The following is a 24071-nucleotide window of genomic DNA, read 5'->3' as shown; positions in this document are numbered from 1 at the left end:
GGTTGGAAAGAACAAAGACCAAGATAAATGAGCCCACGATAAACTAGACCATAACTGTCCTCGCTTATTAAAAGTGTCCTTGATGTGGACGTGGAGGTGATGTTCACCTTCCAGCGACCCTTCCATCTCTCCCTTCTGCCGCCTGAAACGTTTTGGTATCAGATGGTTCTGCCATTTTTCAAACAAGTCAGCACGCCAGTTCATATAAATCACAGTTTTTTATATTATTAAAACACAGGGCTGACTTACATTATAGTGACATCAGTTCTAAATTGTGACTGTATTTGGAGAGAATTACATGTGTATTCCAAAATTGGATCAAAATGAGAAACCATTGCCTGAAAAAATGTCTGACAGAATAAAATGTGAACAAATTGTGCTTTTTCTGTAAACACTACATAACTTAGATGTAAATACAATGAGCTTTCTTTCCTTTTTTTGCCCTTGACTACATCCCTAATCCCCCGGCTAAAGTGGAAGGTTACATGCAGAGTTTTTGATTCACTTAATGATCTCTACCTGAATTTGGGCACAGGGCATAAACAGTAGAAGGCTTCATTTAAGCTCCTCGTGGAGGGGGCCGAAACGCAAAGACTTTTCCTTACAGGGATCAGTGAAAGTATCATATTATTATTGTTATTTCCCTTGACTTAGTCTTTATGTCTCCAGGAGCTGGAGGCGTTGCGCGGGGGCGAGGCGGCCAGGCTACGGGAGCTGAGCGCCGAGCAGCGAGAGCTTCGCTGCGAGCTGGAGGCGGTGCACAGCGAACAGGCACGGCAGCTCAGCCAGGCCCGCCAGGAACAGCTGGAGCTGGAGACCCGTCTGGAGCAGCTCCGACAGCAGGCCTGCGCCTGCGAGCCAGGGGCACAACGCCAGCAAGAGGCCCACTACGCTGCACAGGTACGAGCTCAGACCGTCACACAAGCATGCATAGGACTGAAATTGGCATCGGAAAACATTCTGAGTGAATCACACTGACATACAGTAAGCACATTGGCTTGAATTACTTAGCATATGCCAGTTTTATCTCCAAGATGGTGCCACGTTCCAGCGGGGATCAAACTCAAACCCGGGAAACATCAGTGCAGCACTTTACATATGAATGCCTCCTTGTATAAACCAAGCATTTATAATCAATTAATTTACTTTCTTTTCAATTTTATGGCCATAAATGTACAATTTTTCTACACGGTTAGACTTACAACATAATATAAACTTTACTCTGAGTGTATTTGATTCTCAGTAAATTCTCTGAATCGCAGGTCAGCACTCACTAAATAGCTTTGACCAGTGGATGCTCAGTAAATGGAAAATATTTTGAGCTCACTCTTTTAAATATGCCCATATTGTGGCAAAGAATTCAGGTTACACACTCTGAGATCACATCACCCACACATTCCCTCAAAGGGTAGTAGACAGTATTTTCTCTTGAACCTTGAGACTGAAGAGGTGGTCAGAATCTCCTCCGTTTCTGTGATTTTTTAGAGTTTCCCGACTAAATTAGTGTGTGTATGTGTTTGTGTCCTATGTAATTCACTATGCTGTTGAGGAGTGTGATAGCACACACACATACACATGCACACACACACACACACACACTCTCAGGGCTGTTGTTTGGGTTTCCACTAGACTTAATCTTGAGATAGGTTCTGTTATGTTGGCCCGAGCTCAGGGCTGCAGAGTCCCCCCCCCCCTCCTCCTCCTGTCTGTTATTGAAGCACCCGCTCCTCTTGCCCTGCACCCCCTTGGCATCAAACTCAGGCTGTCTGCCAGTTAAGAAAGGGGGGGGGTGGTTATGAGACTAATGCCAGTCTCACACTAGACTACACACGTTTCCAACGTCAGTAAAATCATGACACTTTGCTGAGCTCTCGTGTCATGGAATAAAGTATTAGAATCAGTCACAAGTGTCTTTAGACGGTTTTTCTCTTCTTGATCAGAACTAGAAAGGTTCACGACGATCACTAACATCATTTAGAAATCCGTCAGCTGTGAATAACTTGACTGACACCAGCGTATCAGTTGTGACAGTAGGCCGTCACAAAATAAAGTGAACTCTGTGTCAAATTGTCTAAATGTGACCACTGAAATCTGAAAGAGCAAGAAACAGTGAGGGTCAGGGTGTCTCCAATCAGGTTCTGTCACACATTTTGACAGTCACAGAATACAGTGCAACACCAGTAGATAACCTATCTGCTATACTTTACACGGTATGTTATGTAAACCTGCTAGCTCACTCTATCTAGCTGTTTTTGTGTGTTGTGCAGCACCTTGTTTTTTTTAATTTAATGGAAACGGAGGGCTGAGATTGAGAAAATTCTCAGAAAATCTTATTGGAGTCTGGTATTGTGTGAAGATCATCCAGAACTAAACACCACAATGTGTGACAGATATTTGTTAAATGTGAGAATGTGTCAGACTAAATATCTGCTTAAGTGCTGTAGACATAAGTTGACCTCATGTCTCTCTCTCTCTCTCCGCGTCTCCTCCCAGTTGTCGGAGCTGCGTCAGAGGCTGGAGCGGGCGGAGGCGGACCGGCAGGAGCTGCAGGAGGAGCTGCGCAGAGAGCGGGAGGCGCGGGAGAAGCTGGAGCGCACAATTACCCAGCTCAAGCAGCAGATGGCCCAGTCTGGAACGGTGGGAAGCAGCCCCTCTCCTCCACTTACCCCTTCCACCGGACCCCCAAACGCCCACTCCCCGCCCTCCTCCTCCCCTTCCTCCATCTCAGAGGCCCCAGCGGCTGGCCACAAGTAACTGCCGGCCCCTCTAGGCGCCTCCCTCCCTCCCCTTCATTCCTCTCCTCATCACCCGCCAACTCTACAGACACAAACAAATCAGCCTGAAGCAGAAAGGAGCGTCACGTCTCCTCAGGCTGCTTTTTAAGTTGTGCATCTCGCCCTGATCCCTTTTATTTCAGTGTAGGACTGACTTTTTTTGTAATTTAACATGACTTAAAAGACAAGTTTTATGTTGTGTTTTTTTTTTTTTTTTATTATTATTCTTTCTTTTGCTCCCCTCTCCTCTCTTTAAACAGTATTTAAAGATTTTTTGGGCATGTATGTTTGATTTAATTTATAGTTTTTACTGAACAAAACAGCTGCTTTACAGACAGGAGTTTGGTCAAGTTAGAGACCAATTCAACCCATCACTATTTTATTCGTCACCCTCCTTTTCCACCACTTCTTTGCTCTTTCTGGATTGTGGAGCTATAATGACCTGGAGATCACGGACTTCAGTTTAGACTCACGGACTCGTCTCAGCTGCACACGGACGTCACTTTCACGCTACTACCTGGCACAGCAACCCGGCGCCCCACGGACACATAAGTGGCGGCCGGTTTGCGTGCCTCTTCTCTGTCCTTCTGTACGTTCATCCCAAACGCTCAAGTACCAGCGACTGCAGGAAACTGCATGGACATTTTAACACAGTTTCCTTTTTTTTTTTTTTTTTGCTCCTTATAAAATACAGAGAAAGAAAAAGTGTAACATGTTATAAAAACATCAAATCTATATGGAGGAGAAAGACCTTTACTGTACAAAAAAAAGACATTTTGAAGATGTCGTAAAACCTCATGAAAATATGCCAATAGTGATGCTGAACTTGAAATGAGTGTTTTGAGTGTGACAACGCCCCCCCCCCCCCCCTTCCCAAGGTAGCTAGCTAGTCATCTGGCCTGGACTCCAGCTGCTCCTAGCACAGACTAGTTTCCTCTTCACTCTGCTGGGCAGCACCTGGACTCTCTTGTCGTAGACCAAACAGTCTGTTGTTGATCCACCAGCTGCCCCGGTGTCTCTGCTGCCCCTGCACCCCCCCACCCCCTCCATCCCCCCCTCCCTCACAGGAGACCTCACACCTTCCACCGCTGTAGGCTAGCTCCATTGCCCTCTGCTGGGAAACTCTTTAACACTGTGGTTTTCACCCACTTTGGGCTAGACAGGAAACACTGTGCTCTTTTCAGGCTTGGCATGAAGAAGCTCACAAGCAGTGTTATGCACTTAACGCACTCTACTCCCCAGAACCCTCTGGGAAAGGAATGTGTCTGGACACGGGGGATGGTTGAGCCGGTGTAGCTTTTCTAAGAAGAAGAAGAAGAAGAAGAAGAAAGGCAGCGTCTCACATGTGTGGTAGCTGTGCTGTGTTACCATAATACATACGACAACCTTACATGCACCGCACACACTCGAGTGTGTCAGTGCAGTCCAGGCATTCAGGCAGAACAATGGCCCCAGCGTTCCCAGCAGATGATCAAAGCACCCAGTCTGTCCCTGTTTTCTGGGATTTCTTTTGTATCATTTGACTTCATTGTTAGCAGACGGTTTTATCCCCACGCCATTTGTCAGAGCATCATCTAAGAATGTGGGTCGCAGGTGAAAGCAGTTAGTCCAGGGTGGTTTGGGCCTCGGGTCCGGCCCCTGCTTCCCGTTATTCTGCCTGGCTGAACAAACAGCACCGGGCAGGCAGTCAGTCAGGCAGGGAGGCAGGCAGGCAGGGGAGAGGAAGAGGGGAGGCGAGGATTGAGGGGAGCGCTCAGGGGACTGGTGCACTCTCCCCGCAGCAGGCTGGGTGGCCCGGACGCATGGGGTACAGAGGGAGCCCTTTTTTTTTTGTTTTGTGCCGTCAGAATGGGGGCAGCTGTTGTTGTCTAGGGGCCTCCGCCCGCCCGCCCTCGGGTGAGACTGTACAGGATCCCAAGTCTCTCAACATCCTCCCTCCCTCCCCTCGTCTCTCACACACAGAACCGCCGTCACTCTCTCTCTCTCTCTCTCTCTCACACATCCCCGTCCATCCATCTCCAGTTTCAGATCAGCTGGGGGTGTGCAGTGTTTTGTAGATGCCCAGGAGAGCGAGCAGACGTCCAGCCAGAGGAAGAGAGGACTTTTATTGTGTCAGTTGCCAGGCAAAAAGCGCTTTTTATTGCCACTAAGGAGATCCCTGTAAGCGAGTGTGTGTTTGTAAATAATTGTTTAAAAGAGAAGGGGATCGGCCTCGGCTAAACTCTGAGCTTTTTTTATGCATCTGCTCTAAATGCAAATTGATAGACATTCCACTGTGCTCCATCCTGTTCAATGCAGATTTTCTTACACAGCTTCCCTTTACAATAACAGACCTTAAAGACCGGGCAGAGTACAGTTGTGGTTTGTTAATAGTCATAAAAGCAGGTGCAAGCCAGTAAAATCAAACCCGTGCCACAAAATGTACACTCTACTGTTGTTCCATTTAAACCTTTATTGAAATTATGAAAGAAAATATTTAACATATTAACTAAAGATTTATATTCACTTTGTAAATACAGTAGTCATTAATATATTAACTGTTCTTATATGGATAATCTTCAAAAGGTTATATAAATTGGACCAGAAATGAGGCTTCAGACGGCCTAAATGTTTTTGCTTTCTTTTCTTTTTCTTTTTTTTTCTTTTTTTTTTAAAGTGATCTTTTCAGATATCAGAACTTGACTTTTGTCGAGTGATTGTGGGGGATTGAAACGCATGGTTTACTGAGACATGATGCAGGACAAAGGCAAAATAGGAAAAATAATACTTTGTTACACACTTTTCCCCCCTTTCTGAACTGTTTTTTTGTGGATTTCATCTTGACGGACTGTTTAATGTGTAATGTAATGAGATTTTTTCCTCTTTGTTAACCCTTCCCCTGAGCAAAATTTAAAAAGTAAACATTTGTTTAAGAAATTGCATTTTGGAAGAAAAAAAAACAAAACAAAAAATGATTTTTTTGCATGTTTTGCTGCCCCATATGTTTGTGTCACCGGGCCACTCTATCAATCTGTTTATTGTAGGAAAAAAAAAGAAAAAAAGATGTTTCCCCCCCCCCTCCCACGTAACACACAAACTATTGAGATGGCTCATATGCATGAACATTGAACATGTGCAAGTTTTATATCATTAGTGGTTCAGCGGTCGGCTAAATATAAAGTCAAGAGTCAGATTATGAAGAACGTGAAATGTAGACTAATTTGATTTGGAAATGATGTGTGAGAGAGAGAGAGTGAGTGAGAGAGAGAGAGAGAGAGTGTGTGTGTGTGTGTGTGTGTGTGTGTGTTGGCCTCCCACGTCTGACTGAAGCACAGCAGCTATGAAAAGGGAAAGAGAGATGGATGTGTAGTTATGTTTTCTGATTTGAGATCCTTTTATCTTTGTCAAAAGTCTGAATATTTTGACATCCCTCAAATGATAATCAGTATTAGTTTTTTTTTTTATTATTGACTTAATTACCTCTTCAGCAGAACAAAACCTTTAAAAAAAAAAAAAATTAATTCAATTCTACATGTTAGGTGATTTCTAATGGAATCCTGTTCTGTCATTTTGTTTTCTGTGTAATTTGCATTTTATACACAAGGGGCCGCTGTTTAGCTTCTTTAGTCGTACACCATAATAAAAAAGAAAAAAAAAGGACTAAATGATGAGGGGGAAATATCCCTTATAACACGGTGTGCTGGGCCTTTTTGCATTTTGCAGTGTTATGAGAACTTAGATATGCTTTGTACAGAATTTTTACAGGTGTGAAGTTTGCCCAACTTACTAAAGTGAGGTGGAAGGAGCCGGGCTTTTACCACATGAACACATTTGAATACAGGATTTACATGCCCATTGCTTCCTCGCTACGTGAAGAAAAAACTAGTTAACACAATCCCAGGTGACCTTTTGAACTGTCGCAGGTGGTCTGCTTTGTGGTTGGGTGTATAATTTTCAGCCGGTAATTATTCTCTGCCAGTGTGGGAGAAGTAGGAAGTAGGGCTGCATTGGCGATTGATCACACAGATCACTGGTTACTAAGAATAGATACACCATGTTTTCATTGATACACATCCTGTTATAGGAAGTTTAAAAAAAAAAAAAAATTATGGCTTTGCTAAAAAGAAACATTTCTCCCCCCCCCCTCTATGCTGTTCTGAAACATAAAACGCAGTGTCTGTGTATGACCATTGCATACTACGTTGCCAATACTACAGTGTGATGAGACTTTTGTTCTTGCATGAATCGAGACACTGTTCTCCTACCTCATGTTGTGATATAAAAAGATGTTTTTTAAGCAGAAGACACTGCATCTCTAACTGTTAATCATCATTGATATTTACTAGTAAATTACATACCTGTAAATGCTTTTAGCTAATACCTCAGTTGTATCTAGTGTTTGTTTTTTTTTCTGTTTTTTGCCCTTCCCTGATTTCAGATCTTGTAAATATACCCTGTATAGACAATGAACTTGGATCAAATTCAAGTAAAGTTCTGTAGTGTCAAACCAGCCTTGTCTTGTGTCTTTCGTTTTCTGCTCGCACTGCTGGTGTCGTCCTCGTTGTTTCCTTATTGACTTACGATTCACACCTTTGCACAAGATACACATTGAAAGCCACATTGACCCGCTGATGTGGTTTTAATTTCAACATGAATGTAAACTGCAGCAGCACAGAGTCACACAGCTGCTACAGCCAATCAATCAGTCAAACTTTATTTATATGTTGTACCTTTCCTACAAGTCGAATGCAATTCAATGTGCTTTACACGTGACAAACGTACAGAATGGTAAATGGATTTGGAGACTGATGCACACCAAGATACAAGTAAAATGCCAAAATTAAAACAAGTTGACTCTAAATTAATAAATAATTGATTAGACTTAATAAAACCTTCTGTGAAAGGATGAACTGTAAGAGAAGTAAATGGTAAGAGAACAGTTAAAATAAAAGAAACTACAACAACAATATGAACGCACTGAAGTTTGTGATGTGCGCAGACTTTAAAGGTACAGGGACTATTTTCAATTAGTGAGTGTTTACATACATTAAATTTAATGGAAACAAGATGTTTGTGAGGCTCTGTGAGGCTGTTGGCCTACTTAAAGCTGCAGTGTGTAGAATTTAGTGGCATCTAGTGGTAGAAATGGAATATAATATTGTATGATTTAATTAGTGTACAATCACCTGGAAATTAGAGTTGTTGTGTTTTCATTGCCTTGGAATGAGCCTTTTATATCTACACGGAGCCCGCCATGTTGCAGCGCCACGTTACTACAGTAGCCCAGAACAGACAAACCAAACACTGGATCTAGAGAGAGTCTTTTGGCCCATGTAGGTTCTCCTACATGCTTGGAAGGGCTTGCCGCTAGATGCCACTAAATCCTACACACTGCACCTTTAAACACAACAGTACTAAAGTGAACATGCTAACATGCTAATTCTACCATTTTTACCCTCTTGTTTAGCATGTTAGCATTCGCTAATTGGCGCTAAGCAGAAAGTACATCTGGCTTATTGCAAGCAACTGGTCATAAATCAATGATTATTGGACAAATTGATATTTTGATCTGGCGCTAAATGAAAAGTCAGGGGATCACCAAAATTACTACAATTCAGCATGAAGGAAAAACTAATATGTGTACCAGATTTCAGGACAATACACTTAATTCATGGCCATAGTTGAGATATTTCAGTTTGGCCCAAAGTGATGGATATAAATATTTTTTTTCTACAAGACATTTAGGCCTCCACAGCTAATTGTGAAGCTTCAACAGCTTCAACAACTTGTTGTGCTATGTATCACAGTCTTCACTTTGTACTGAAGTCCTTTATGATGTACAATGTTGTACAAAGTCAAGAGGTTGTGATACGCATGCATCTGCCTTACACGTAACTACTCTCCAGAGACTGAAAACGTGATCTCTGTTATTAGTCTTTGAAGCCATCTGTAAATAAACTACCATACCCAAACTCTTAATGATGAAATAACGTGTCAGCCAGTGCAACAGTGCAGCTCATTGACGTGTTTCTAATAGTTTTAAACAGAGGTCGACGGCACAGAGGGATAAGATATATCAGGCTGCGGATACAAACACGATACATGTAAGTAGGATGAGTCTATTGTTGCACACGAGATTTGTTGACAATAACAAAAATATAGAAATTTGCCAGCTTTATCTTTTAATGAGTCAAGTTTGGACAAAAGCATTCAACACATCAGGACTGTGTGGTTTGATCAGATTTGATTGACAACTGTCACTGAACCCTCACACTTAAATCCAGAAATCTCTTGTATAAAATGATCAAAACTGTCATGTGATCATGTAGGACGTTGCTGCTCATAACAAACAAAAAGGGCTTTTAAATAAAACAGACACATCGTGTAGTTTTATTGTATTTTATTGCATTATTACTTGACCCTAACTGTATGTATACGGGTGAGTTTCTGTCAATGTGCGTGTATGACTGTGTCTTTAAGTCTTTATGTATGTGTATGTTTACCTATATTCTATATATAAAGATGTGCATGTGTAAGTAGATGTACTTATATGTGCATTCACTGTGTACTGCTGGAACGTGGCCAGAGCAGCAGTTTTTCATTTCACTGCTTCTGATGAACGAACCTCACAGTCTAAAAACTTGATGCTGCCAATTTCAACTGAACCCATTTTCTCATCATCTTAAACTGTATGAAAATAAAAAAATGAATTACAAAACAAAAAACTCACAGTGGAATTGACCTTAAATAATAAAAAAAACATTTTTTTTTTCTGCTCATACCTTATTTAAACATTTCCTGTGTCTACATGGAGACAGTTTCCCATAGTAACCAGGCTCTTCTTTTCTTTTTTTAAACCTTTCCTCCGCTCACATGTCTCGTGTAGTTGTTTGAGGTCAAAGCAGCTGAAAGAACCGAACCAAACCAAAAGAAATAAGTATTAACGGGTCAAGCTTCCACATAACAACCTAAAAGTTGATATCTTGAATTCTTAGCAGCACTTTTTCACTTCTGCTTTTCCAAACTGTCATTTAATCACCAACGGATTTGACGATTCCAACTCACAGAAACAGATTGATTTACAGCTTCTAGTGGCGGTAATCCCAACCAGGAAATGAGGCACAGATACACAGTCTAGACAGTAGGTCTATATATCAGGTTACTACAGTGATACCTGGGGAAATAAACTGTTATCTATGTGTGCTAGTATATGAATATTACAGTAATATGTGTGAAAAATGTGAAAGCTTCTGCTGCTGTGAGGACACAGAGGTCATGTCCTCTGTATTTTCCTCTTGGAAAATGGAGATCTGAGGTGCAGTTTATTATTCAGAGACAGTGTCCAGGAATTTAGAGAATGAGAAGAAGAGAAATTAATAAATACATAAATATTATAACAAAAAGAATTATCTTGTGAATTTTATATTCATAATTTATTTTGTTACACTTGATTTATCTGTTCTCATGTCTGTAAAGCACTTTATGAATTGTATTTTTAAATTCTGTATAAATGGAAGTGTTAGGTTAATATATTAAGTTAATTTTAGGTTATTACACAAACAAATGAAAAATAACAACATCAAAACATAAAAACCAATATATGACCTGGACATGAGAAGCCAAACTAGATGTTAAAATGAAACACAGTAAAATAAACTATCAATAGCTTGTAACAGAAACAAAATGTTATGCTTAAATTGAAGCGTGACACTGGATAAAAACACTTAAATGTAATCTAACTTATTTCCATACAGAGAAACTGTCTCTGGGACATAAAGTATAACTGATTTAAAACAATTTAAAAAACAGAAATAGAATAGTTTAATGAATTAAACATGGAAGATAAACGTCAAAAGTATTTTCAGGTTTTCTCAGAAGTATCTGGGGCTTGTAGGGACCAATTAGACTTATGACCTCAGTATAAAATCTAAATCTAACATGACTGCTACTCATTCTTGTGAAGGATTATTTTATTGATAAGTAATGAGCATTTTTAACAGAATAAATTCATTCTTTTTGAGTATGCAGAGCAGAACGGGGGCCTAAAACATTACCATTTCTCTCTTTTTCATTAATAACTGAGGCTCCTGTTTGAGGATTCGTTCTCCCTCAACCTGTAAACCCAAGAGTGAAATGTTACACAAATTCACACCTAATAATTTAGATATTATAGTTTTTCTAGTTCTTTTTCAGCGCCTTCTTCTTGACTTGATGCTATAGTTGATGTTACACTTCTCCCTCTGCTGCTCTGTTGTTATTAATTAACAGCCTGCAGGTAAGTTATAAGGTGGAAATAAAGGTGTTTCAATGCTACAAGGAAGCACCAGGAAATAAATTCCCCAGTCAGCTTTAGCACCTCCAGGTTTGACAAAAGAACCACAACACCGTTGCCTGTTCACAACAAAAACATACAAACACACAACTGCCTCTGGATTCATTACCTCTGTCATGCTGTTATCCGATCGATAAATCTCTTCTTGCTTTTTGAAGGTTTGTTTTTGTAACGCAGGCTGGATCCAGCTTCAGTGGAGTCGGTCATCAAAAAGCTTTTGTTTGGAAGACGTGACGCCACTGAAGGCAACACGTCCAACAGCTCTGAACAAGGAAGGTCATAAATAAATTTAAACCCTGCCTTAAAATTAGTATTCTGTCCGGGACTCTTTCTTTCTGACTTTTTTTTTTAAATTACAGTATGAAGTGGAGTTTAAACAACCAAGAAATGCACAAAGTACACACTATTTCATTTCATAGAGCGGATTTATTCAGTTCAGTTTGAAAGCTACAGATTGATCCCACATAAAGAAACTAGACATTAACTGTAATGTAGACCAATGTGCAAACAAGCAGCGGCAGTGAGGAGAAACTCAACTCTCTGTACTCTACTCCATCTTCATTCTGTTTATTTTTAATTCATGGGTTTTAACTTAAATGCAAATGTGTCCTGAAGTCCATTAGAATACATTAATAGCAGCTCAAATATGTGTAATGCTTGTGCTCTGCTGTCTAAACGTGAAAGACTCCAGAATACTCTTTTCTCTTTGTTAAAATATTGTATTATAAAAATGTATTATTCAAGGTTACACACTGACTTGTTTCACATAATGCTTGACAGTTTCAACCCTCCAAGGAAACTCCCTCTCAACACTTTGACTAATTGTAAGAAAAATATGTATTTTGGTTTGTGGGTTCACATCATTGTTCAGTTAGTGGGATTTTTTCTGTTGGCATTATCTTTTCATAAATAAATTTAAAATGGGATTGTGGTGGTTTAAGACACTAATGATATGTTTGCAAACCCCCCTTTTCTCATCTGGCCGAGGATTTATGATTAATGATTAATGATCCTCTCACACAGCATATCCTGTCATCTCTCTAATGTCTACTAAAGACTTAAAATGCCCCCAAATACTAAAAAATAAATTAAATTGGATTAAAATTAAATTAAATTAAATGGAACTATTTACCAGAAGTGAAAAGTAACTAAGTACATTTACTCAAGTCCTGCACTTAAGTACAATTTTGAGGTACTTGTACTTTACTTGAGTATTTTCATTTTGTGCTACTTCATACTTCCACTCTACTACATGTCAGTGGGAAATATTGTACTTTCTACTCCACTACTTTTCAGATGAAGATTTGACACAATGGATAATATAACAAGCTTTTAAAATACAACATATTGTTAAAGATGAAACCAGTGGTTTCCAACCTTTTTGTCTTTTGACATCTTACAAAAAACAGTGTGTAGTCGGGGTCCCATTTCAGATATTTATGAGTTGTTAACAGCTCCACCAAATATGATTTTTCCCTCTAAACTTCTCACATGGTTTCATTTCAATAAATGTTCAAATGATCTAATATTTCACCAAAAATCAAAGATTAGAGAAAAATTCCAAAAACTGAAAACAGATTTGTGTATCAGAACTTTGTTTTTTCTTCTTTCCTCTCCCATTAATCATCTCACGACCCCTCAGATTTATCTGGTGACCCTTTGGGGGGGCCCGACTCCTAGGATGGGAACCACTGGACTAAACTAGCTAACTGTGTATAAAGTAGTTGAAACTAGCTCCACCTCCAGCAGCTACAACAGTAACATGCTGCTTACACATTGATGCTTCAGCATTAATAATCTAATGATGTCATATATAATAATATATCAGTCGGAGGGACGAAATGAGTACTTTTACTTTAATACTTTAAGTAGATATTGCTGGTACTTTTACTTAAGTAGGATTTTTCATGCAGGACTTTTACTTGTAATGGAGTATTTTTACATTGCTGTATTGGTATTGGTATTAAGTAAAGGATCTGAATACTACTGTGTATTTTAAAACTCTCTATCTGCAAACTAGTAATAAGCTGTCAAATAAATGTAGTGGAGTAAAAAAAATCAACTCTCAAATGCGCAAGTGAAGTACAAGTATAAAGTGGCAGAAAATGGAAATATCCAAGTAAAGTACAAATACCTCAAAATGTACTTGAAATGTATTTTCTAAATAACTTTAACAAGGCATGTATTTATTTAATTTTCACCACTGCTGCCACTATCGGTGTAATTCTGCATCTGACCAGCAGGCGTGAACATGGCGCTGTTCCTCTAACTGACGTCTGGTCCTGCGTAACGCGTCATATCACTGTGACGTCCCTCCGGTTGTTACTGCTGCACTGTCTGGTGATATTTCAGCTGTAACAGTTTGACGGCAGTGTGTGACAGTATACACACGTTTGGTAGCAGTGAAACACAATCGAGTCTTGATGATTTAGTGTCACTATGAGCGTGTTTGCTGCTTTCTGACACAGTAAGGCTTGATTTTGTTCAGACCGGTTAGCTAGTCATGAGTTAGCTATTGCTAGGTAACGTTAGCCGTCAACAAACGAGCGTTTTTTTTTCTGACTGTCAGATAAACTCACTTCTGGCTGTTTCTGTGTCAGTTAGCTGCTAATCTGCGAGTAGTGAAAGTTATACAAAGACTGTTATCTCACTCATGTTCGGTCCAAGGTCACTGTGTAACAGCGCAGGGAGGAAACAGTGACATTTACCTTCACTTTACAACTTTTTAGCCAACTGTTTTGAATATAAAGCTACATAGAAAGAGCTAGAAAGAGCTAGTCTGTATAGTTGCAGGTTACATCTCTGGTTTATGTTTTTACATATATCATAATTTGTTCAATTTAGGACTTGTGTTTGTTTAATAATATTATATCAAACATATGACTCCCAGTCCTTTTGTTGTAAGGCTGTGGCTAACCTTTACAAATGTTGATTATTTGTCTTGATTTAATCACTTACTCTATAAATAACAAACAAAAAAGACAGTTCTGGAGAAATGATTACAGAAAATTAATCCAGACTTGTTTCAAGACATATATAAATTACTCTACTTTGAATAATAATCTGTCTGATATGTTTTTTTTCCACAAAAAAGCCCCATTAAATGATCTTAAAATCCTTAAATTTACATCTACACCTTCAACCTCATTAAGAATCAGAATCTATTAATATGCAAATATTTTTCATTCATAAAGTTTATCTGTTGGGCACAGGATGTCTCCTACTTCACTGTAAAGTCCATTTTCAGTGTTGGTGCCCTGCAGGCTTCAAATTTCCACAACACACCTTTCATACTGGACCAGGATTGACTTTCAATCTAGTTGTGATGTCACAAATTGTGTTTACAGGCCCACCATTTAAAATCAGTTTTTCAATGAGCTCAGAGAAACTTTCAACTTTCAGCAGATGAATGTGAAAACAGTCTTCTAGTGTCAAACTCTGCACGTACATCATTCTGCACAGTGAAGCTCAAACATCCAACTGAAGGAACAAGAAAAGCATATTTTTGATTGGAGGAGGGCTTTAAGTCACATTTTCAAGCAAAAATACCCAAAATATACTGGCTTTAAAATATAAATATTGGCTTGATGTCTGACAAGCAAATTAAAAACGTCACATTAAGCTCAGAGAGATTCTGATGGGCATTTTTCAACATTTTCTGAATTTTATAGAACAAATTATTAATCAAGAAAATAATCAACACCTTAATTGACAATGAAAATAATGACTAGTTAGCCCAGTAATTGAACTGCCTGCTTAGTCTGACTAACGTCCAGGTAGATTCATTAATTGACCGATAGAACAATAATGTGGAACTCTGCTTATGTCAAATAATTTCACTACTGTAACTACAGTCAGCTCATAAGTTTTTGACAAATTAACTTCAACGGGTTTCCAAGGTCAAGAATAAACTGTCTTTGTCTTTTGATAAAACAGTTACATTTTTGGGCTCCCGAAGTATTTCCAGACACACAGAATCATCTCATGCTGTTGTCTCTTGTCTTTTAATTAGCTGATTATCTTAAACAGATGTTTCTGCTTTGCTTCCCTACAGAATGGAGAATTCAGACACCAGTCCGGCATCGGGACCCCCGGCAGTGCCGGACAGAGGCATGGCGCGACCCTCGGGCCACCTGGGTCAGCTGTCAGAGTCAGCCAGGCCCTGCAGGCGAAGGGAGCACCCGTCCAAGTCACCAAGGAGACGACGGGAGGCAAAGAGGTCGCAGCGACGGGGGGGTGGTCATGAACAGCTGCTCTGGGAAATTGAGCGGCGGAGGTTGCCAGGCCAACACGAGCACTTGGAGCCATCTGGCTCGGCAAGCGACACAGCGGAAAGTTCACCTAAGAGGTTTGCACTGCAGGTTGCCAGCTGGTCAGCCGTGCCACTGGCACATCTTTGCTGCCCTGGACATGAAGTGATGGTGTCTTGACTTGTCTTCCTCTTTTTCCTCCTTGCAGAAGAGCTCACTTTCTACATGGACCGTATCCAGCCACTCACTTCGGACCCAAAGCCTGTATTCTTCCCAACCCAACTTCAGTCATGTAAGCGTGTTGGTGCTGAATGAGTCTGACTGTGTGTGTACAAACGGACTGAGACACGAGATGAGGAGATACTCTGCTTGTTGGGGCATTGACACAGAAAAGCTTGTGTAATTGTGTGAGATAAGATAAAATGAGAATGCTGTGATTGGATGTTACATGAAATGGGATGGCTTTACCGAACAGGCTACAGATGCTTATTGTCACCTGATCTCAGAACGTTTAACTGGACTTGATCTGAAAACACACAGACCAAATTATCTGCACAATGCCTATCATCTGCCACCGAAAGGACGAGAGAGAGAAACGGTAAAAGGGAGAAAGAAGTGGAGGGTTTTTAGGTTCTTGTGTTTGGAATTTGGACCTTAGTCACTCCTACAGATGTTACAACAGTGTGTCATAACAGTTAATGAATGACTGCTGTTTGTTCAATGTAGCTTTAATGTATTCAGGACACATAGTAAGACATATGATCAAGGTGACATTTGACTTTATTTAGACTCCAGTAAACCGAACTAAAGTCTCAAAACATTGTGATTATGTAACTTATTTTTTCAGTCTGTTCCTGTATGGCAGTGTTGATGTGTGCATGTACATGTACGTGTTTGTTTACTCACTTATGTCTATGCGTGTGTCCGTATCTGTGTCCCAGGCACATCCAGGACCCGGCCAGCCAGCGGCTCACTTGGAATAAACCTCCGGTCAACGTACTCGTCATTAGGAAAATTAGGGATGAGAGCCTGGTCGAGCCTTTCAAAGAGCTCTGCAGGTTTCTAGTGGAGGTACAGAATCACAGGATTTCATCTACAGTATGTTTGAACGTTGAACGTTTTATGACGTTGATGTATGACCGAGGAGGCAGAGTTTGTTATCAGAAGCAACAAAGCTAACTGATCCTGTCATGTCGGAACATGTTTTTGTACATCTTGGGATGCTCTAGATTTTGATTATGACATTTTATTTGCATTTCTACTGACCAGTAGGCCCAATCCACATGTTTTTGATTATTTAAATCCGAGGTGTGTCCACAAGCAACACAAACTATAATTGAAGTTTAATTTATAGAAGAATCATATTTTAGTATATAGGCTTGTTTTGCTTCCATGTGTACAAACATAACAGACTTAAACAAGCTTTTTACAGCATCAGAAGATGTTACAGATTATATTTAGTTGTTTTTGATTGTTAGTCATCCTTAACTTTCACTTAGTTTGAGTTTAACCAGGTGGTATTTTTGTGTTTATTTTTATCAGTGGTGCAACTTTTTGTTTTTTAGAACAGATTATGCTTTTCAATAAAGCACGTCCAAGTGATTTCAGCCACAGTTTTGTCCAGAATGCGCAATGAAACATTTGTGGTACTGAAGGGCAACAGGTCTAAGAAAGAATCTAGGAAATAGTCCAGACATGTAGTTGAAATTTAAGTCTGGTCTCATGCATTTACGACACCTTGCGGCCACATGTTTCCAAAACAAACTGAGCTTTGTGTAACAAGACTGTTGGAGTTGGCCAGCGAACTATTTGCATTCCGTACAAATACCATCATATTAAATTACACATGTTTGGCTCATGCTCAACTTCATTTTGGAAAGCGTACTTTTGAGAAATGTGTGTGTTTTGGCTGTTGTCACTGAGGCGCGTCTTGTGTACCAGGAGAAGCAGATGATGGTGTACGTGGAACGCAGGGTCGCAGATGATGCTACGCTCTCAAAGGATGAGGCCTTCGGCTCCATCCGCAATCAGCTCTGTACCTTCAGAGAGGGTGAGCATAATATAGACTCCATTAATATAGAAATGTTGACCTTTGCTGTCTTATATTGCTGATATTGGCCTGTTAAATGACTCCATTTGTCCAGTTTGAAGTTGTTTCTGAAAGGTCGCACGAAACCCGTGTCTTGCTATCGAAGTAGTTGTTGCCGGAGTCATTTCAAGAGCAGTTATTCTGACTTTTCTTTATTATTTTGGGATTTTGGATGCATTAATGCCCACATACTTTATGTTGGTCTTTTTTATCTTCAAAATTGAAAGCTTGTATTTCCCCTTTGGCCCTCTGGAGCAGAAGAAATGAAAATTTGAATGAGGTATTTTGGGGGGAATTAAGCAGTGTTTTTGTGTCCACCCGCAGGTTATGATGATATCTCGGACTGCATAGACCTGATCATCTGTCTGGGTGGTGATGGGACTCTGCTCTATGCATCCTCTCTCTTCCAGGTAATCACACCTTCAGGTTCACACTGAACTCAGACCTCCCTAGTTAAGATCACTATAAAAGGGAAACAACGTTACGTCTCACTCTCAGTATTTCTTCCTTTACCTCACTTTTTGGGAATTAAAGGTACTGATATGCTCCAAAACAGACATAGAAAATGGACAGTGGATGCTAACGTGATTCTGTTTATACTACATGGGTTTGAGCAGATGACTAAAGTTACGTCATATGGCTTTGTGTTTGCGGAAAATATAATTTGAGCTTCATATTGTGAAATATGTCAATATATATTTGACAAGTTAGAAAGCACTTAACTCAAGATCAGTTAAATCTGCAGTATGATGAACATTTTGATTTTGATGTATTTTATTTCACTTTTACAAAATGTTTTCTTTCTTGCTTTTGAATCCTGCTGTGAGCACACCACAAAACTAAAAACTAAAGTAGGTGGAGGACAGTGGAGCGGGTGGAGACTAAATAAGTCTCAGTTATACACATTGTGTTCCAGTTTAATGTATCCTGAACATTCAGTTTACTGTATAAATCTTAAAATGTCCTCTCTTGTATGACAGATTTTCAAAATAAATGTATAGAATATACATTGCCAAACATACTCAAATTGTCTTGGTATTGAGTACTATATGTAGCTGGTGTCCTGACAGTTGAATCCAGCAGAGCTACTCAGAGAGATTTTTTTTTCTTCTTCTGTAGGGCAGCGTTCCTCCAGTTATGGCGTTCCACCTCGGTTCTCTTGGTTTCCTGACGCCCTTCAAGTTTGAGTCATACAAGACTGAAGTGGCCAAAGTATTTGAAGGTAGAGTTCAGCACTGTATGAAGTCCAATGTCAACTCTTGTGGTCATTTGTATATTAATGTAAAAAACTTGTGATCCTTAAACTCGCTGCCCCTTGAAAGGTCAAACGTAGAAAAGCATCATCTTAAGCTTTGAGTGTACGTCTGCATGTGCAGGGAATGCGGCCATCACTTTGCGCAGTCGTCTGAAGGTGAAGGTGGTAAAGGACATGCTTCAGAGGACGGGCCAGCAGCCGAACAGCCGAGAGCCGCCGCCGCCGCCACCGCTGCCGCAACAGCAGCAGCAGCAGCAGCAGCAGCAACAGCAGGAACAGCAGGAACACAACGGACTCCTTCCTCACGGACACATTAACAGTGAGGCTGGCAAAGTCACCCTGCAGCTACAGGTGAGGACAAACACACACAAGAAGGAGCGTGTGAGCTCTGTAGGAGATGATCAGTGAGCCAATAAGCTGATGGACTGTGAACTTACATCCAGTGAGCTTCTGGTTTGTTCATTGCCTCATAAATGCCACTAGAATCAATATTAGAACGAGAGTCAGAAATTTCTTATATAAAGTTTGTAGATGTTAAAAAGTTTGATATTTTGTCAGCTTCCTGATGAGAAATCTGGAGAACAAAGCAGGTAAATGAGAGAAACGACTGTTAATTTGCTGATTTTCAGACTTGTTTGTCTAATCGTTACTGTTCTTCAGATGCAATGGAAACACAAACAGAAATGCTCAAAGGCTTTTAGTTCCTTGTTTAGTTCCTTTCGCTCTATTAGTTCCTGGAACTGTTTGGTCCAGAAGGTCTGGCGTGATTGCATTTTGTCCTCTTTTCTTTTTCCTGATCACACTCCTAAAATAATGTTGTAAACCCATAAAGAGCATTGAAGCTGACGGTGTGTGTGTGTGTGTGTGTGTGTGTTTGCGTCCATTACGACGTCTTGTTTCCTTTTCATCCCCGTGTGTGTTTGTGTGTGTGCGCGCGTGCGTACGTGTGCGTGGCTGCGTGAGGAAGCATCAGCTGGGTTGCCATGGCGACAGTCATAATAAAACCGCTGGGTGATGATGTGGGAGAGAAAAGTCAGATGTTGTGATGGTTCTGTTGAGCCAGTTGCCGCGGAGACGGTGGCGTCAACAGTGCAGTCGACACCGAATGGATGTTTAATGAGCTCTGACGCTCTCGGTCTGACACACTCTGTAACTAAACAACATGCCACGGTGCTGCAGTCACACACACACACACACACACACACACACACACACACACACTGCTGCAATTTGTCATTTTCAGCGCAGCTCAGTCTTCTTCTTCTCTCTTCTCCCTGGGGTTTTTTCGTCTCACCGATAAAAGACAGTGAAGGATTGTTCTGGTCTCAGAACCTGAGTTTGACCTCACATTACATCACATCTGCTGTGTCCAGCAGGATGTTTGCTCTGTGCTCGACTGACGTCAGTACATCTGCCAGACACCACCGCTCAGCGCTGCAGTATTTGTTGGCCCTGCGACTGACTGAAGTGTGGAACATGATTTGTATGCTGCTTGTTTGCTCTCCAGCATTTTTCTCTCGGTGTAATGTGGGACAGTAATGCCCTGTAACCCTGCGCCCGCCGGCGGATGATTTATTGTTTTTATTGACTGCATCGATTAAATGTTGTCTCATATTCAGTCTGTGAAAAGGAATTACATATTAAAGACCGCCTCCACAGAGCAGGGAGACATGAGCACCATTTAGTATTTCCACAGTATCGAGTGGCTGTATAGAGCTACTCAACATTATGCTGCAGTGAGTTATTTTATCTTTATCATCTCTGCCAGAGAGGTTGTATCCCCAGTTTTTGGTTTGTTTTTTTTATATGGTGGGTGTCTTAAAAAAATGACTTAACATATTTCAATAAATCTGGTGCAGATTAAGGCCACAGGACAGCAACAAACTGATTACTTTTCGGTGCAGATAGCGCCACCATGTGGTCATTGATAAAGCATCTTTTCAATATTTCACCAGCATTCATCTTTTTTAAATTAGCTCCTTGGTTCAAGATCAATATAAGCCCACTGATTTCTACAGAACATATTTTTTTAATTTCATCTAATCTTCTCATTATTGGATAACCCAGAAAAATATGTTTAATTTGTTTCATTTTTTTTTACTGTCTTGTACATAAAGGACACATATAGTATAAGAGCTCAAGTTTTGATGGTATTTTTCCTGTAGATGGCACTACAGTAACATGATTAATTCAAATGGTCATAAGTCAGTGGCCATAAATGTCATTTATGCTTTTATGAAGCTCTAATATTTCCAAACAGTATTGAGGTTTTCTCCAAAACCTAGAAGATGATTTATCACTATACCTATTTAAATTTCTAAATGGCTTTTATAATTTAAATTTCATTTTAAAAATATACATTTTAGATAATTAATCAACATGCTCAGCCCCAGTTTAGATGTATAGATGGGTGATGAATCCTCTGGCAAAAAATCAAATCAAAGCACTGAACGCCACTTAAACTATTTATTCATGCATTGAATTATATATATATATATCTGCTCTCTCTGAGTCAGTGTCTATGTGTGCACAGGTGTTGAATGAGGTGGTGGTGGACCGAGGTCCGTCCTCCTACCTGTCCAACGTGGACTTGTACCTCGATGGACGACTCATCACCTCAGTGCAGGGGGACGGTAAGAGCATCTTTAGTCTTGACGTGTTACAGAACCGTTTACCTGCAGGAGCCAGACCAGGTAACACAGAGATCTACTGTATGTACAAATAAAGCAAATATGGTTCCCTCCCTCTCTGCCTCCCGCAGGTGTGATTGTTTCCACGCCTACAGGCAGCACGGCGTACGCAGCGGCAGCGGGAGCCTCCATGATCCACCCCAACGTACCCGCCATCATGGTCACCCCCATCTGCCCTCACTCGCTCTCCTTCAGGCCCATCGTGGTCCCTGCCGGGGTGGAGCTCATGGTAGGAAGGAAGGGGGAGGAGGGTGGACTCAGTTTAGTGCATAAATACTGTTTACAGCCGGGTGACAAAAAGAAAAAACAGCGTCTTAGTAAGTCGTCGGGCCACAACAGCTGTAATGCTGCTTGTCATAGATTTCTATTTGTTCCTGTTAAGTACACAAACACATTATGTTGTTGATGAGGTGGTTTATGTGCAACAGGTTCAACATTTTCCCTCAGTGTTGGCTGTGAGGTGACAGCATTTTTACCTTGTCAGACCTTGAACCCGGTTATTATCTGACTGAAATTGCCTCCATTTTTCTTGCTCACAGCTCAGTTTTATTCTCCTACAGTCCGGCGGACAACAGCACCTTCATACATTATTCAGTTTCCTGTCGAACTGTAGGTACACATCGTTATCAGGGACACTTTTTGCCTTCGTATCTTAACGTCATGCTGGTGTATGAGGTTTCCATGAACACTTGTTAAAGGAAAGGTTCATAATTTTTCAAGTCTGTCTTAAAATATACTCTACATTTAAGATGTTTTGCTTGCTGGCCAGTAAAATATCGTTTCCTAACTTGTTTTTAATAGAAGTTATGGAGGCTAAAATCCACAATCCTCTGCTGTCCTGTGCAAAAATACATTCCTAAATTAATCTGAAGATGTTATGAAGTCTGAGTTAATCAAATCAAACATCATTTTAGTACAAATGTCCCTCTTTGTGTTTCTCCCAGACAGTGTTTCCATGCTGAACAGTGGAGAGATAGTGACACGATGAGGAAATTTAGTACAAAAAACAGCGTGACTTTGAAAGACTCGATTTATCTAAAGCTCTGAAACTGCTGAAGTCTCATATTAACTTCAGATAAACTTGTATTTGTGGACTTGAAGCGGTACAAACAGGAGGAGAAATTACAGCAAACAAAAACTGTTTTAATGCACATGAGAGGAACTGACTTGTTTTAAGTCAGATGTGAAAAAACTGTGAATCTATCCTTTAATTTATGTACGTGTGTATTTTTACGGGTGATAAAGTGGAGGTCGGACATTAATCTCACATTAACGGGGTGTTTTTTTTTCTGTGATAGGTCACATCACGGGTGGATTTATCTTCTGATATACATCAGATACATTATTATAAAAATCTAAAACATAATAAAATAATAAAATAAGGAAAACTAACAGCCGTCCACGTGTCCCTCACAAAACAGATCACCTTGTCCCCTGATGCCAGAAACACTGCCTGGGTGTCGTTTGATGGCAGGAAGCGGCAGGAGATCCAGCACGGAGACTGGTAAAGCTCATTAGCAGCTGGTCTTTGCTCTGTTCTTCATTATGTTTCCTCAATTTGGGGCTTAATTTGCTTTCTGCTTTTCCTCCCAACAGCATTAAGATCACTACGTCTTGTTACCCCGTGCCCTCTATCTGTTGCCACGACCTGGTGTACGACTGGTTTGAAAGCCTGGCGCAGTGTTTGCACTGGAACGTACGCAAGAGGCAGGCCCGACTGGCGGACGTCTCAGACTCTTCGGACACGGAAAACTGAACCGCTCGACGCTTTTTCTCGGCCTCTGTTAAACACATTCAGGTGACGCTTCTCACAGCAGCTGAGTGAGAAATGAAGGAAGCAAACACTGTGTTACATTAGTTCTATGAATACAGCAGCATGTATAATGAGTACAGTATTTTATACACTGAGTCAAACATTTGCGCGAGCACCTCATTACATTCCAGTACATATACACTGTAGTTTTATCAGTAGCTAACAGAGAGAAAGCATGTTTCTCACCTGGAAATGGAAAAAAAACCCCATTATTACATAATCCTGTGATGTGAAGGTAGAGGATCACCCAAAGCGCCTCATGAATATTCTGTTAACTGTTTGTTTGTTTTTTTTTTTTTGGAGCACTTAATCATCAATGATGATGTTCAGTGTATAGACTCCATGTGTTACTGACATTAACTCGTTAGGATTAGAGGTAGAAATACACTCATAAGGCAGAAATTAAGAAATATAAGACTTCTGATCCTATAAGTGTAAATTTGTACATACAGGATTCTAGGATTCAAATTTATTTAATGTCATATTTATGTGATATTTATATATTTTCAAGACAGGAGCTTTAAAATACTGTATGTGATTGTTTTCTGCTGTACAAACATGTTGTACAATCTTTTAGTCCTTAAGTTCACACTATCTTGGTCTCCTAACTGTTGTTTTAAAGGACATTTTTCAGTTGTTTCAGTTTAATTCTGCAGCAGATTGCATGAATCACAGGAAAACAAGACTGAATGAAGCAGAGAATCATGTCGTTTTCAAGTCAACATGTCAAAGTCTTGTAGCAGAAGGCAGTTTGTGTGAAAATAAAGCTTAAACACTTGCTGTTTTTGTGTCTGATCTTTGTTTGAAGTCGGACTTTAAGAGACCAAATTATCTGAAAATGCATGAAAATAAATGTAAGTACTGACCTGTTAGACTATGATCTGTATGA

The 24071-nt window shown here is 40.2% G+C and overlaps 2 protein-coding genes across 3 annotated transcripts in view; both read left to right on the top strand.

Annotated features, from left to right (window-relative positions):
* Positions 1 to 7263, top strand: part of skila (SKI-like proto-oncogene a) — a 37009-nt gene extending 29746 nt beyond the window's left edge. For both annotated transcript variants that reach the window (XM_067606306.1, XM_067606307.1), the window contains exons 7-8: positions 670 to 900; positions 2494 to 7263. In XM_067606306.1, the coding sequence (XP_067462407.1) occupies positions 670 to 900; positions 2494 to 2754 (492 nt within the window). In that variant the 3' untranslated portion in view covers positions 2755 to 7263. The remainder of the gene's footprint in view (positions 1 to 669; positions 901 to 2493) is intronic.
* Positions 7264 to 13374: 6111 nt separating this feature from the next.
* Positions 13375 to 23960, top strand: nadkb (NAD kinase b). The gene is made up of 12 exons (XM_067606305.1): positions 13375 to 13552; positions 15140 to 15433; positions 15544 to 15627; positions 16277 to 16406; positions 17277 to 17385; positions 17749 to 17834; positions 18544 to 18646; positions 18801 to 19030; positions 21213 to 21312; positions 21441 to 21598; positions 22791 to 22873; positions 22966 to 23960. The coding sequence occupies exons 2-12, from the start codon at positions 15141 to 15143 to the stop codon at positions 23123 to 23125; spliced, it is 1536 nt and encodes a 511-aa protein (XP_067462406.1). The 5' UTR covers positions 13375 to 13552; position 15140; the 3' UTR covers positions 23126 to 23960.
* The last annotated feature ends 111 nt before the right edge of the window (positions 23961 to 24071 follow it).

This window comes from Thunnus thynnus, chromosome 12 (assembly GCF_963924715.1).
Source record: "Thunnus thynnus chromosome 12, fThuThy2.1, whole genome shotgun sequence".
Classification (NCBI taxonomy): domain Eukaryota; kingdom Metazoa; phylum Chordata; class Actinopteri; order Scombriformes; family Scombridae; genus Thunnus; species Thunnus thynnus.
Note: the sequence above shows the minus strand (reverse complement) of the source record. Positions and strands in the feature narration are given on the sequence as shown.